This window comes from Podarcis bocagei (genome assembly GCF_964188305.1).
Source record: "Podarcis bocagei genome assembly, chromosome: 6".
Lineage (NCBI taxonomy): Eukaryota > Metazoa > Chordata > Lepidosauria > Squamata > Lacertidae > Podarcis > Podarcis bocagei.
The window spans coordinates 90,737,107-90,753,499 of record NC_138130.1 but is presented as its reverse complement, the minus strand read 5'-3'; the positions used below and the strand labels follow the sequence as shown (position 1 = coordinate 90,753,499).

Below are 16,393 nucleotides of genomic sequence, written 5' to 3'. Positions count from 1 at the left end.
GTGCAACGGAACACCATGATGGAAGCCAGAGCACACAGAAACGCTGTTTACCTTCCCACCTTCTACTTGCACTGGTGTGCTTTCGAACTGCTAGGTTGGCAGGAGCTGGGACAGAGCAACAGGAGCTCACCCCGTCACGGGGATTTGAACTGCCAACCTTCTGATCGGGAAGCTCAAGCAGCTCAGTGGATAAGACCACAGTGCCACCCGCGTTCCACTAGCCAGGGCAGCCCCACTGGAGAAGACGAGATGCTCAATTAGCCAGAGGGTAAAGGCATGGTAAAGGGATGCGGGTGGCGCTGTGGGTTAAACCACAGAGCCTAGGACTTGCTGATCAGAAGGTCGGCAGTTTGAATCCCCATGACGGCGTGAGCTCCTGTTGCTCGGTCCCTGCTGCTGCCAACCTAGCAGTTCGAAAGCACGTCTGAACCACTGAGGCCCTGAAGACACCTGGAATCCACTGAGGGGAGGGTGGAAGCTCCCCCCCCCCCGGGTTATTCCAATGTAACAGTTCGTGAGAAGAAGCCCTCATTCAGCTCCAGGAAAGATGATCAAGTGCTGTAAAGAGGAAACAGGTCTTGAGGAAGCAGCCCGATGCAAATTTGATCTGGAACACCAAATCAAATTCCCCAGGAATTTCTACAGCATTCTTTGCTTTCTCAGAATGAGCTGCACACTTAAGGAATTTGGCAAGTGTTCGAGGTGCCATTACAAAGCCGGAGATCAAATCCTCAACTTTTATTTTGAGATTCTCCTCCTGCCTCCTTTTAAGCCATTTCTTAAGTCTCAGAATGAAAATAAAACAATTATATCATACAAAAAGAAAAAGAATCCACCAACAACATTGTATATTAAGATACAAAAGGTAAGCATTTTTTCCCTTTTCTGTATAAAATACAAAGTTTGGACAGTACACTTTTATTCCACATGTGTATAAATATAACCCAAAGAATATGATTTCAGTATTCCTACCAAAATATTACATTTTGTTTTGTACAAAAGTTTACAAAAAGTTTCTATATATTTACAACCCAATACTGAGAAGAGTTCCTGATTCAATAATGCAAAATATAAGGGTAGTGCATTTTTTACTGTAATGATACAAAGAAGATATATAACGCTATAAAAAAAACTGCAGGGTTTGCCTTTGTTTTCAATTCATTTAAAAAAAACCCACAACCCAGTGTTTCCCTGTTTTGATCACGAAGGTGCCATCAATGGGTAACTTTTCTCGCACGTGTCATTCTGAAATAAAGGGAAAGAGGCACAAGCCCGTGGCAGTTCCACAACTCTGGTTAATTTCAGAAGCAGGTGCTCAGAATCGGTAGTCTAGCATCTTTGAGCTGCTATGGGTCTGCAACCGGAGTGTTAAAAAGTTGGCTAGGGCTATGAGCAGCTCATCATTTTGATCACCCACAATGCCCCAGAACGATGCTACATTGGGAGCATTGTCGATAATAAATATGGTGGGCGGCTCACTGCCGCAGCATCCCAACTGTCTTTTGCTGGATATAGTCTCAAACTACTGCCACAGTCATGGCTTCCCTCCAAAGGACCATGGGAAATTTAGTCTGCTAAGAGTGCTGGGAACTGTCTCTCTATGATGGGTGTCCCAACACCTCTCACCATCCAGCAGTTCCCAGGATTCTTTGGGGGAACAAATTGAATCCCCCCCCTTCAATACAGTATAGTCATACCTCAGGTTGAATATGCTTCATGTTGAGCACATTTGAGTTGTGCTCCGCTGCAACCCAGAAGTAACGGAGCGCGTTACTTCCAGGTTTTGCCGTTCGCGCATGCGCAGACGCTCAAAATGACGTCTCACGCATGCGCAGAAGCTGCGAAAAGTGACACGCACATGCGCAGACGTGCCGTCGCTAGTTACATAAGCTTCTGGATGCGAACGGGGCTCTGGAATGGATCCCGTTTGTATCCAGAGGTACCACTGTATAAGGCATGGGTAGGCAAACTAAGGCCCAGGGCCCAGATCCGGCCCAATCGCCTTCTAAATCCAGCCCAGAACTTTGTTAGCCAGAACTTTGTTAGCCCAAAAATGGAAAGTACCAGAATTACCAACAATAGAGGAGTGGCAGGCGACGTTGGTTGATTATGCGGAACTAGCAAAACTGACCTGTAGAATCCGAAATCAGGAGGAAGCAAAATTCCAAAAAGATTGGAGTAAATTTGTGGAGTACATAAATAATAACTGTAGAAATTTGAAGACTCTGGCAGGACTGAAATAAATCTTACGATGTAGATAGGATTGGATACAATAAGAAACTGTGGAAAAGTAACTGACCTGAGAAAACCTGTTGAAGTGAGGGAAGGAAGTCAATGCTTAGCAGAGTGTGGGGAAAGAATGTGGGTAAATGATGGTTGAATTTTACAGTATTTTGTTTGTTTGTATTAAATGAAACACCAATAAAAAGCATTTAATAAAAAAAATAAATCTGGCCCGTGGACGGTCCGAGAATCAGCATGTTTTTCAATGAGTAGAATGTGTCCTTTTATTTAAAATGCATCTCTGGGTTATTTGTGGGGCATAGGAATTCGTTCATTTCACCCCCCCCCTTCAAAATATAGTCCGGCCCCCCACAAGGTCTGAGGGACAATGGACCGGCCCCCTGCTGAAAAAGTTTGCTGACATTTTGTGTGTGTGTTTGTAAAGAGACACTGGGATTCCCTTATGCAGAGGACATCCACGAGATTATCCCAAAAGAACAGCCCCACATCTGAGCCCTGATTGGCTGGATTAAAGTGGGGAGATACATGAAAACGGCTCATGATCTAGGAGTCTGAAGGCTGTGGAGAGGTGAAAGGTAATGTAGCCAAGTGTGTTTGTGTTGGGATGGAGAGGCTGAATATTACACATTTCCCTGGAGCTAACTAGTTAAATCTTAGGCTCAAGTTCTCTAATCCTCAATCAATTTGGTACTCCGTATTTATTCTGCTCTATAAGGAAGAGACTGGGCAGGCAGCAAAGCCACTTGGTAGCTGCCTTGGATGGAGGCATTAATATTTCAATAATCTGGCACAGGGAGTTGCCTCATTCCAAGGCCACATCTGCACTATACATCTATGGTGCCACTTTAGCACCAGAGAATCCTGGGAAATGCAGTTTCTTAAGGGTGCTGAGAGTTGTTAGGAGACCCTCTTCTCCTAAAGAACTGCAATTTCCAGAGTTCCCAGGGAAGAAGGGTTGGTTGTTAAACCAACTGGACAACTGTAGCTCGGGTGTGTGTGTGTTTCCTAACATCTCCCAGAACCCCTCCCTTAAAAAAATAATAATTATACTTTTCAAGTTTATACATTTCACTAATTTTACAATCATTTTGACATTTCATAGCTTGACTTCCTTCCTTCTCTTTCTGCGGTTCCTTTAATTTTAATATCTTCTGCATATCTCAATTAACTTAATTTGCTCATTTATTCATCTTCTTTAAATATACACTCTTATGAAGCTGCAGGTTATTAAAACAATCCTGCCAATGTTCTTATCTGTTTACAATTTATCTGTAAATATTCAATAAACCTTTTCCATTCTTTAATATATATATAAAATGTTATCTTGATTTCTTAATTCTTCCGGTAAGTTTCGCCATGGCGAATCTCCCAGAATCCTTAACAAATTATACCTCCCAGGATTCCTGGGGGCAGGGGGGGAAGCCATGACTGTTAATGTGGAATCCGTTCTGGAAATCCGTTCGACTTCCAAAACATTCGAAAACCAAATTGCGGCTTCTGATTGGCTGCAGTAAGCTTCCAAAAATCGTTCGCAAACCGGAACAGTCACTTCCGGGTTTGCGACGTACGGGAGCCAAAACGTTCGGGAACTAAACTGTTTGAAAACCAAGGTATTGCCTTTGTCTACACAGGCAATCTGTGGCCTTCCAGGGTTTCAGACAGGTCATTCTGCCTTACCTGGCAGTGACAGGAATAAAAGCTGTGACCCTCTCTATAAAAAGTATGCACTCGATCAATGCACTTTCCTGATTCCTCACAACTGCTCCTGATAAATTAACACAGCAGTCTCAGGCTGGACGTTATGTGGGGTATACCTTTTCTTCTCTGTTCAAGATCTGTGGTTGCGTGTCCGCACGCCCAAGTGAACACCTACACAAGCTGTAGCCTACACAAGAGTAGGACAAGCAACCAATGTCTCCTCCTGTGCTCTTGCTTAGCTTTCTAGGTACGAAGATTGGCCTACACATTTTGAACGGGCGCAGACACTTCTTTGATTTTGCTCCTCATTGCGGACCACGTGGAACCCCTTCAACCATCGGGAGAGCAAAGTTTGGTTTTCTTGAAAACACTCCAAAGACACGTTCCCTCTGAAAAACTTTGTGGAGTGCAATCCTGGCTTTCGGGCCTTAAAAAAACAAACGCCACTGCTGCCGCCACCCGCTCCGTGAGTTTGCAACCGCCTGCTGCTCGGCCTCAGGAGTGGCCACCTAGGATTTCATCAAGGTTGATGTCCTTCATCCAGTCGTCGTTACCCGGCTCTGTTTTTAACAAAGAATCGATGAAGTCCGGGTCGCTGTTGAGTGCCGGCCCGATGTTGTCACCTTGCTGGTTCAGAAAGTCAAACGCCAGGTCGCTGGTGTGGTCGGTTCCCTGGTAGGCCCTGGCAGAAGCCTGGCTACTACTAGATGGGAAATGGTTTGACGGCAAGGAGTTCGGCGCTGCCATGCTCACCCCCGGTGCATTTAAGTGTGGCACTGTCTGAGCCCGTACCTGGCCAGGCCTTGCCCCCAGGGATTTTGGCGCCCCAGCCCCTTGCCCATTTAGAGTTTGGTTCATTTGGCTCGTTGGTGTTCTCATCTGGGGGGCAGCCAGCTGGTTAGGAGCAGGCCCCATGGCGCGCTGGGAAAACTGCTGGTGGGCAGGTGTGCGCTGCAGCGGCTGGTTTGTATAGGGGCTGCCCGTGGAGAAAGGGGACCCCACGGCCTTGCGTGTTTCCTGCTGCTTCGCTCCTGTTTCTTGTGAGGCCCAGGTCTGAGTTGCCGAATTGGAGTTGACCATGACGTTCAGAGGCCTTGGTGCAGAAGAAGTCCCTTGGTTCAAGCTGAGTTTGCCTTGCTGAGAGCTGATCCCGGGCCCGCTGTCATACGCCGACAGGCCATTATTACTGCTTTGCCCTGGAGGCCCTTGCCGAGGTGCTCCTGAATTGCTTTGCTGGCTGGGGATCATTTGGTTCGGGTTCCTGTGCTGCGACACTTGGCTTGCACCCGATGCAGCCATGCTGTACGCGCTCGGTTGGCTGCAAGGAATGTTCCCGTAGCAGACCATGTGGCGTGTCGTCGGGAGGGAAGGCATTCTGGCTCCGTGAGTGATGGTCAAAAGACCGGACGCCTGCGGCGAGAGGCTGGGAGTTGAAATTGAGTTGGAAAAGCAGAGGTTGGAGCTGACGCTCACGGCTGGCGATCCGCCTGGGAAAAGGGTGGCGGGAGGAGAAAGAAAAATCTCTTATCGATCATCTAGTTGTAGGTTCTGAACAGGACGCACGGGCCAGAGCATCCATGGGAAACCCTCCCACCAGAATCCCATCACAACCCTACCGGAGGAAAAGGAGCACGACTCTCTGGACATTTCTCTTAGCCCTGCCAGGTCCTTGGAACACGAGAGAATTATGTGTTGGTCCCTAAGCATCATCACCATCACCATCACCATATTTATACCCTGCCCATCTGGCTGGGTTTCCTCAGCCATTCTGGGTGGCTCCCAACAGAATATTAAAACCACAATAAAACATCAGACATCAAATAATAATAATAATAATAATAATAATAATAATAATAATAATAATAATAATAATAATAATAATAATAAATTATTTATACCCCACCTATCTGGCTGGGTTTCCCCAGCCACTCTGGGCGGCTTCCAACAGAATATTAAAATACAATAACGTATTAAACATTAAAAGCTTCCATAAACAGGGCTGCCTTCAGATGTCTTCTAAAAGTCTGGCAGTTGTTTTTCTCTTTGACATCTGGTGGGAGGGCGTTCCACAGGGTGGGTGCCACTACCGAGAAGGCCCTCTGCCTGGTTCCCTGTAACATCACTTCTTGCAGTGAGGGAACCACCAGAAGGCCCTCAGCGCTGGACCTCAGTGTCCGGGCAGAATGATGGGAGTGGAGACGCTCCTTCACGTATACTGGACCAAGGCTGTTTAGGGCTTTAAAGGCCAGTACCAACACTTTGAATTGTGCTCAGAAATGCACTGGGAGCCAATGAAAGTCCTTTAGTGTTATATAGTCCTGGTGGCCACTCCCAGTCTAACTGCTGCATTCTGGATTAGTTGTAGTTTCCGGGCCACATTCAAAGGTAGCCCCACGTACAGTGCATTGCAGTAGTCCAAGTGGGAGATAACCAGGGCATGCACCACTATGGCGAGTCAGTCCGCGGGCAGGTAGGGTCTCAGCCTGCGTACCAGGTGGAGCTGGTAGACAGCTGCCCTGGACACAGAACTGACAGTCCCATTAGGAAATGAGAGCACTCGTCTTCCACTGCTGGGTTGGGACCCACTACCAGGTGGTGGCCTGAGCTAAGGTGGGCTGCAACTGCAGCACCACCACCATACAAATATATGCTAAAAGGTTAAGAAATGGGATTGCAATATAAGAATGTACTAAGAGCCTGCTGGGTCAGGTGACTGTCCCATCTAGTTCAGCACCCTGTTTTCACTGTGGCTGACTGGATGGCTGTGGGAAGCTCACAACCAGGACCTGAGCAAAAGAGCCCTCTGCCTACTGCAGTTTCCAGGGGCCCAGGTCCCTTTGGGTCCCCAATAAAATATCTGAGGGGGACGGCCACCCCAAAGCTGATGGGCATTGCCGTTCAAATGGCATGTGTGTACTGCGCCACGTGATCCATTATGCATGGTGGGGCTTACCTGGTCTCTCCCCAATATTTTATTCAAGTTGGCACCCTTGGTTTAACTTTTATCTGAGCTGAATCCTTCAAAGTTCAGCGTCGGTGGATGTCCAATGAGGGGCAGTGACTGGCCCAAGGTCACCCAGGGAGCTTCATGGCTTGAGTGGGGACTTGAACCCAGGTCTCCAAACTTCTAGCCTGGCACCTACACCATTCTGGCTAGAATTGCCTCATCTGCCATTGGAATGAAGCAACCTTCCAGACGTAGCAAAAGATACCAAAGAGTTTTGGAGTCTCTTGAAGCAAAGCTGGAACATGTTGACTCGCAAGCCCTATATTCTTTGGGAAGAGACGTGAGTTCCCTAAAAGGGCACCGCGGTTGGGACATTGGTTTTCTATCTCACTCCAAAGACAAAGTTTCCTTTCCCCCTCTGAACTGCTTGCTATTTTTAGCACCCTCCCCCCTTTTTTTGGCCACACTGATTTAGACCAGATGGGGAGAAATTTCACTCCAATTAGTGTCGAGCAGAAAACATTACCAGACCTTCGATACCAAGAGGAGTGAGTCAGTGATACTGGGGGATGTGTCTTTTTTTAAATTCACGCCCAGGAATGACAATCGGCGCAAGGGGTGAGGCCTACAGCCCCTCGGGCCCCCACTCCGAGATAGGGAGGGCAGAGGATTTAGTTTAGTCTGCATTTCCAAGTGCATTGACCTTATTCGCTACTCCCAGACTTACACACGGAGTGGAACGCAGCTAACAATCCGACTGCACGCGTCTGTTGATTTTGCAATACGGTTTCAGTTAAAATAAAAATGCACATATGCATATTCGGGTGGAAAAGGCGTACAAAACCAAAGCATGGAGGCTGGGGGGTGGGGCGGGGTGGGTGGAGCCAGTGCAAACATTCCTACACATTTTTATAAGGTCTGAGTAGGGTTTACCAGTCCTGGCTTCCAGACAAGCACCCTTAGTTTGCAAATAGATGTCCGTCACATGCACCCTTTGTAAGTGGGGCAGGGAGACTTCTTCTGCCTGAGGGATGCATGCCCTTCTCAGGGACAAATGCCAGTGGTGGGTGGAGCGAGAGGCAAAAGCGAACTGAGCGATGGATGCAAATTTTACCTTTGCACAGTAGCTTAATTTCTACACATGCATGCACATCCCTCTCTATCCTCCAGCCAGACTGTTATGTACTGAGTTGAATAGGATCCAAAATGCAGCAGTCTGATTGGTCCTAGAACAATAGGATTCAGAATGTAGCAGTCTTATTGGTCCTAGATCAATAGGGTCCAGAATGCAGCAGTCTAATTGGTCCACAGGAGCCACCCAATCCAGCTCCAGGTGGAAGTGAATCCGCAACCTGATTGGCCTACAGGAGAATCCCGGAATTAGCCAATCACATGAGGCCCATTGTGTAAATAATGTATACAAAGCAGACATTCTGGGGGAACTTGCCACCCCTGAAACAGCAGGAGGGGAGAGTGTTGTCCCACTCAAGTGCTGCTTGTGGACTTCTTGCAGGAATCTGGTTGGTCACTGTGAGAGCAGAATGCTGGACTAGATGGGTCACTGGCCCAAACCCAAAGACGTTGCAAACTGTCACTGGGGCAGAGGGCTACCTTTCCAATACAATGGAACCTTGGAAGCCGAACGCCTCTGAACTCGAACATTTCGGCTCACAAACAATCAAAAACTGGAAGTGATTGTTCCGGTTTTTGAACGATTTTCAGAAGCTGAATGTCCGCGTGGACACTCCTGCAGCCAATCGGAAGCCCCGCCTCGATTTTTGAACTGTTCCGGGAGTCGAACTGAAATATACTAGGAGTCCTGTAGTGATTTCATGCTCTTTATTGCAGCTTGTAAAAGAGTGATTTAATTGCCCCTCAAACCTCAGGCTTTTATATACATTATTTACACAATGAATCCCATCTGACTGGCTGATTCTGCTTCCCTCCTGGAGCCTGATTGGTCTTTTCCTGCAGGCCAATCAGTTGTTGCATTCTATGATTCTACCAGCCTAATAGGCTGATTAACTTCCTCCTGGAGCCTGATTGGTCTTTTCCTGCAAGCCAATCAGTTGTTGCATTCTAGCATCCTACTTGCCTATTGTTCTAGGATCCGAGCTTTGTACATAACACAAATGGACTCCCGGAACGGATTTAATTCGAAAACCAAGGTACAACTGTACTCAAAACCAGTTGAGTCATTGGCAGCTGTCCTCTTGTTTACTGCTGCCTTCAAGCGTGTTTACCTGAATACTGATGTGTTTGCTGCATGTTGACCGGGTTCCTTCTTTGGTCTTTATAGTCTGGCGGGGGCCTCGTTGAGTGCCGGTTCAGCTGATCTTGCGGAGTCATTTTCTCCTACAGGATTAGAAAGAAAAGAGAAGGTGAACCCATTCTCTTGGTTAGCCAAAAGGCGAGCGATCTGAACGCGAACGCAGCTCGAATGGCTTTTGTATTCGGGGGAGACTCCTGCGATGCCGGTTTCAAGGCCATGGCGCAGAAGGAAGCATGGGGAGGTTTTGCAGATGTTTCCAACGTGCAGATTCTGCCGCCTTCCCATATGACATCAGGCGGGGGGTCAGGGAACTGGTTGGGTCAGCAAAGAGAGGGTCAGGGTTGTGTATAGTGAAGCTTTAAATGTTTGATTGTGCTTTTTATATTTTGCTGGAAGCCACCCAGAGTGGCTGGGGCACCCCAGTCAGATGGGAGGCATTTAACTACTACTACTAATAATAATGGGACGCGGGTGGTGCTGTGGGTTAAATCACAGAGCCTAGGGCTTGCCGATCAGAAGGTCAGTGGTTCGAATCCCCGCGATGGGGTGAGCTCCCGTTGCTCGGTCCCTGCTGCTGCCAACCTAGCAGTTCGAAAGCACATCAAAGTGCAAGTAGATAAATAGGTACCGCTCCAGCGGGAAGGTAAATGGCGTTTCCGTGTGCTGCTCTGGTTCGCCAGAAGCGGCTTAGTCACGCTGGCTCCCTCGGCCAATAAAGCGAGATGAGCATCGCAACCCCAGAGTTGGCCACGACTGGACCTAATGGTCAGGGGTCCCTTTACCTTTACTACTACTACTACTAATAATAATAATAACAACAACAACTACTACTGTTGACTGTGTGCTTCAAATCTAGGGAAAATGCTAGAGAATACAAAACTTGAGACAAAACTATATGTGATTCTAAGGGCACAGTTACCAACTACATTAGGTTTTTAAAGTTTTAATTATAAATGTAGTGGGCCTCCCTATTTTCATCAAGACATAGGAAGAGAGAGGGGTGGGGGGGGAAAGGAAATTTTTAACCCTTCCACCCCCAGTCACAATTCTAATGAAAACTGCATCCCCAGTGCCATTATTAGTCTTAGAAAAACACTCCCCTTGCTGCCAAATCTGGACAGAATAATAAACCTATACCCAGCAATTGTGTTCTAAACACTACACACAATTATTTCAGTAACTTTTGCAACAGGGATCATGGAACTGTAGAGTTGGAAGGGACCCTTAGGGTCATCTAGTCCAACCCCTTGCAATGAAGGGAACTAAAGCATCCATGAGACATGGCCATCCAACCGCTGCTTAAAAACCTCCCACCTCCCAAGGGAGTCCTTTCCACTGTCTAGCCCGAGGCTCTCCAAATGGTGTTGAGACGCCATCTTCCACCAGCTCCAGTCATCATGCCCAATGACGACAACAACTGGTCCCCTATCCATGCTTTACAACAACCTTACAAGGTAAGGTAAAGGTAAAGGGACCCCTGATCATTAGGTCCAGTCGCAGATGACTCTGGGATTCCGGTGCTCATCTCGCTTTATTGGCCGAGGGAGCCAGCGTACAGCTTCCGGGTCATGTGGCCAGCATGACTAAGCCGCTTCTGGTGAGCCAGAGCAGCGCATGGAAATGCCGTTTACCTTCCCACCAGAGCGGTACCTATTTATCTACTTGCACTTTGACGTGCTTTCGAACTGCTAGGTTGGCAGGAGCAGGGACCGAGCAACGGGAGCTCACCCCGTCGCGGGGATTCGAACCGCTGACCTTCTGATCGGCAAGCCCTAGGCTCTGTGGTTTAACCCACAGCGCGACCCGCGTCCCCTACCTTACAAGGTAGACCAGCCTTATTATCCCCATACTGCCTGCAGATGGGGTACAAAAAAAGAGAGGGTGGCTTCTAGAAAGCCAGCTGGATCTGGGACTTTGGTCTTCTGGCTGCCAAGATCCATGCCTACTTCTGACATACTTGGCAAGGCTTCCCTGCTAACACCCCCCCCCCAAAAAAAAGGGAGAGGGGAGAAGCCAGCAGCACAAATTGGCTAAAAACTGGTTTTTCGAATGCTGTAACTCTCCCTCTCTTTCCCTCTCAGCAGATTGTCAAAGGGAGTTCTCTCTTCCTACAGAAGGAAGGGATTTTCGGCCCAGCTCTGCAGTCTGCAAGAGCTTTCCAGTAAGCAGAGAAAGTGTCGCCTGAAGGTATGCAGGCACTCAGCATGGGTGGTCCCTGTGCACTGCCAGCATCTGCTGAGGAAGGAAATGGAACTTTGCTGCTGTGCGCCAGCAACTTGGCTGCCCTGTAACCTGCTTTCCTTACGGCTGAACATACAGCCTCCCCAACAGCCCTGTGTCAGGCTGCTAAGCTGCACTGAGGAATCACTGCAAGGTTGGAACGTTCGGTGGCAAAAAACAAACAATCACAGGCTCCACATGCAAAAGGTGTGGCAGGTTTAATTCCTTTGCATCCCCAATTCAAAGGACTTCCAGGTAAATTCACAAGGCGCCAGGAACCAAAGGAGCAGAAAAGACTTTCTATGTCCGCAGCAACAGGCTCACGGATGCTACTAGCCCAAAGATGGAAAGAAGACAAAGTCCCTATCAGGGAAGAACGGCAAACTAAGCTGTTGGATTATGCCAAAATGGCAAAACTGACCGAAAAGCTCAGGAACCAAGAAGACCAAAACTTCAATAAAGAATGGGGAAAGTTCATAATTTACTTGAGAGACCACAGTAAGCAGATGAAAAAATTAGCAGGGTTGCAATAACACTTGTAATGTAGATGATATTAAGGATAAACTGGAGAGATATAAAATTTGGACGATGAAATAATATGCAGTTGAAAAGGTTTATAATAGGACCCGTGGAGGGGAATGTGGGAAATCGAGAAATCTCCAAATATGGATATGTATTTTGTGTTGTATTTTGTGTTGTAAAATCAAATAATTTTTTTTTCAAAAAGAAGAATAAAAATACAAGACACCGGGAAGTGTTGAGAGGACAAAGCGGAGGTCTGACTCAGAGTATGACAGCTTTGCATTGCGCATGAAGTTTAACTTAGACAGCATGCCCCAATCTCCACACACTCACTGGCTGTGGTTTTGCACTACTCTAAATCCATGGGAGGGTCTGTTGTGGGAATTGTTCCCATGTGCAATTGGTCCAGGGAATCTATTTGCACTTTAACAGTCTGGATTGGGACCCTAGCATACGGCATGGGGGTGGGCCTTCAACCCTCTGCCACCCACTGTGTTCCTGATCAAGAAATGGAGCCCCACGCTTGCAATCTGTGTTGGGGGAAAAGCTCCCATTGGAAAAACAAAAGCTCCTATGGAAAACAAAAGCTCCCATTTGCTCCTGTGGGAGCTTCCCTCACTCTCCAAATACAAGCAGAGCAGGTGAAATGGGCAGACTTAAGAATGACCCAGTAGCTGTTTTCGCAATACCAGCTTCTGAATTCTACATGACACCGATTTACATGGAAAATAAAATAGGGAAACTGAAAATTTACTGCTTCAGTTAGTATCTTTTGTTGTTGCTGCTGCTGGTGCTGCAGAAGGAGTTGTTGCTTCAGCTGCTGATTCAGCAGAGCTTGCTGAGGTGAGTTCATGTAGCCGCTCGCAGCATTTGGATTCGTGCAAGCGTTTGACGTTGGACTGGGGCCTGCGCTTTGGCTCAGCACGGAGTGTTGATCCTGCAAAAGAAAGAAGAAGGAAAAAAGAGGATGATAAAGGCTCGCAAAGATGCACATGGGCAAAAATGGAAAACCAAGGCTTCCTCAGGCTTTTGGAGGCTGATTAAAAGATGGGGCCTTCTGCGTTCAGCCATGGGACGGCTGCAGCAGAAACTCGGGTGAGGGAATTAAGAGAAGCACGGGGAAAATTACAGGACTACTCCTGTGGTTGCAGCAGAAAACTGTGGCTTTCTAACAGGAGCTTACAGGAGCTCAAAGGAGAGCCGCCGTAGCTGTTTGTAGAAATAAGTGTGATTATACAGCAGTGGCTACATCAACAGAAACCATCAACGCAGTTACTGCAGCATGACCCACTTCTGAAACTTTCTTCTCTGTTGGGTGGAGAACTTATCTGTCTATTTGCTATCCTTTCATTCTCTCATTACAGTGGTACCTCGGGTTACATACGCTTCAGGTTACATACGCTTCAGGTTACAGACTCCGCTAACCCAGAAATAGTACCTCGGGTTAAGAGCTTTGCTTCAGGATGAGAACAGAAATCGTGCTCCGGCGGCGCAGCAGCAGAAGAAGGCCCCATTAGCTAAAGTGGTGCTTCAGGTTAAGAACAGTTTCAGGTTAAGTACGGACCTCCGGAATGAATTAAGCACTTAACCCAAGGTACCACTGTATTTGTCTCAAGCCATTTCCCAGTATTCCTCCCAGCTCTGCCGACACCCTATTACACTCTAGCATGGCCCACAGACGGAGCTCAAAGCAGGGTTGTGCTTGATGGTCACCACCAAGGATCTGAAATTAGGGTGCAATGTGTATCTGTGCCCGGAGACTGTAACACATCCCAAAAGTACTAGAATTATAGAGTCAGAAGGGACTGTGTATGTCATCTGGTCTAGCCTCCTGATCAATGCAGGATCTACTATTCAAGATGCAACTTTGGCTTCCCCAACAGGTAATCTCAGTGCTTCACTAGGCAACCTGTACCACTGCTTGTTGTTTGTGTTAATTAATTACCTGCCCTTCACCCTAAGATCCCAGGGCAGGTAGCAACAATTGAAAAAAGAACATTATAAGCCATTTAAAAATCACAAAAAATTAAACCACAAAAATACATTCTCTCTCTACCTCTGTCACACTCTACCGTGACCAAGAAACAGAACCATGGACAGGGCTAGGCAGTTAACAAGGCAGTTCACTCTAGTCAAGGAACCTTTAGGTCTCAGTGGCTTCCATTCAATTCAATGGGACAAACAAAGGGTTCATCCACACTTCCCCAGGTCCTGCAGATCCCACCCCCCCGGAGAAAACCGCTCTTTTGCACTCAGTTGGAACAAATGGCAATTCAGGGTTTTTCCAGATTGACATTTGCTCCAATTTAGCACTAAAGAGTGGGTTTTCCATGGGAAAGGAATACAGCGGGGGCGAAACCGACAGACCTGTGCTTTATAGTCATGGGACAAGCAGAAGTGGGGATGAGCCCTAAATGTCTCACAGTTGGGGAAACTGGTGGAATGGGACAAAACTGACCTCCTGGTCCAAGCAGTGACCAACAGTGGGCTCCTTTTGTCTCCATCTAATGGTGCCCCTGAATCAGATTTGAAAAGTCCATTTTCAAAGAGGAACCAGTACAGATGGGTACACAGCAGGGGTGAGAGCAACTGGTTAAATAGACGTTTTATAAAGTGGGTGACTGATTAATCTTAGGTTGCAAGCTATTTTAAGGTTGCTGTTTGCTAAGGTCCTGTGCAAACTACCGTCCTCCTTAAAGTATTTTGAAAGGAAAATTATGGCTAAACAGATTGGCTTTGCATTCTATTTCCAAGCTACGTTCTTCCTTTAATATTGTTGTCTTTTTATATCCTGTAATGGGATTCATCTGGTTTCACTTTGCACAGACAGTGCAGATGTCCCCCACTCACTGCTATGAAGTTTATGGCAAAACTAAGGAATAAAAATTACTTCATTTCTCCAGAAACTACCGCACTTTGCTTTTTTTCATATAAGCTGGGCAGCACACACACACACGTCTCTGACCCTGCTCCTCCGCATGGCTCAGATGCTCAGCTCCTAACCACCAGAAGCCATATATTCAGTGTTGTGGGTCTGACTTGGTGGAGCTCCCTTCTGGCTAAGATTGAACCAGCCCCCAACTCTCTACTGAATTTTAGGTGTTTGACAAATAACTTTCCATTCCAGTAGGCATTCAAGGTCCTTTTCTCTCTTTATGATAATTGATTTTATCCGTTGCATATGCTTTTTTGTATTTTTTTTTATGCACACCGCTTAGAAACCTTGGTGATTAAGACATATATCGAAGCCTGTGAAATAGATGGTGGATAGATAATCGGGACCCCAGAGAGAGAGTTGCGTCCTTCCTTAAGCTCCAGATTTGCTCTTGCGATCACGTAGCAACAGCAACAGCAAAGCAGCCCTTCGTCACCAGCCTTGTCAAGCCTTGAAAGGCGGACAAAGGTTGGCCGTGATGAATCATGAAGTGGTGTCTTGTTCGCTTCTGCACGTGCTCAGTGCAGCCGCCTGCCGGGGCTGTCTGACATATTTCCTGTCTGGACTACAGGGTGCCCATGCGCAATCAAACAGGGCTGCATTTATTTTATTTTATTTTATAAAATGTCCACAATGCACAACGACACACACTTCTGAATTCCCGTGGGCCAACATTTCATCACTTTCTCTGGGTAAAAGGGTCTGAAAGCATGACTCATAGGAATACAGGAAGTTGCCTTGTACCAAGTCAGACGACTGGTCCATCCACCTCAACATTTCCTACACTGACTGGCAGCAGAGCTAGGGAGTCCCTCTTAGCCCTACTTGGAGGTGCCAGAGATTGAACTTTGGAGCTTCTGTATGCAATGCAGAGGCTCTGCCAGCAAGCTACTAGTAAAGGTAAAGGGACCCCTGACCATTAGGTCCAGTCGTGGCCGACTCTGGGGTTGCGGCGCTCATCTCGCTTTACTGGCCGAGGGAGCTGGTGTACAGCTTCCAGGTCATGTGGCCAGCATGACTAAGCCGCTTCTGGTGATCCAAAGCAGCGCACGGAAATGCCGTTTACCTTCCCACCAGAGTGGTACCTATTTATCTACTTGCACTCTGACGTGCTTTCGAACTGCTAGGTTGGCAGGAGCTGGGACCAAGCAACGGGAACTCACCCCGTCGCGGGGATTTGAACTGCCGACCTTCTGATCGGCAAGTCCTAGGCTCTGTGGTTTAACCCACAGCGCTACCCGCGTTCCTCCTAGTGAGCTACTACCCGCCCCTAAATCTTAAAAGACAAAACATGTGCTTTGCTTAGTGTCTTCTTCAATACGCAGACTTATAACTGATGATGATCTGTTTTACTTTCTTACCAAACTGGGGTGCAGCAAGGAAGGAGGGTTTGAACTACTTTGCCACCAAAAATCACCCGTCCCTGACGCAACTACTTCCTGAAAGACGGCAGGTGGAAATGGTGGCATCAGAGAGCAATTTCTGATTGGAAAATTAAAATCTCCCTCCTCACTGAACCACACATCCTATCTGGGTTGCGGGGTACATGGCTGAC

The 16,393-nt window shown here is 47.3% G+C and overlaps 1 protein-coding gene across 1 annotated transcript in view; it reads right to left on the bottom strand.

Moving 5' to 3' along the window:
- Positions 1-723: 723 nt before the first annotated feature.
- MAML2 (mastermind like transcriptional coactivator 2) overlaps positions 724-16,393 on the bottom strand; it is a 150,330-nt gene continuing 134,660 nt past the window's right edge. The window contains exons 3-5 of the mRNA XM_081197618.1: positions 12,658-12,840; positions 9,133-9,244; positions 724-5,429 (exon numbers count right to left, since the gene is read on the bottom strand). Of these exons, the coding sequence (XP_081053744.1) occupies positions 4,438-5,429; positions 9,133-9,244; positions 12,658-12,840 (1,287 nt within the window). The 3' untranslated portion in view covers positions 724-4,437. The remainder of the gene's footprint in view (positions 5,430-9,132; positions 9,245-12,657; positions 12,841-16,393) is intronic.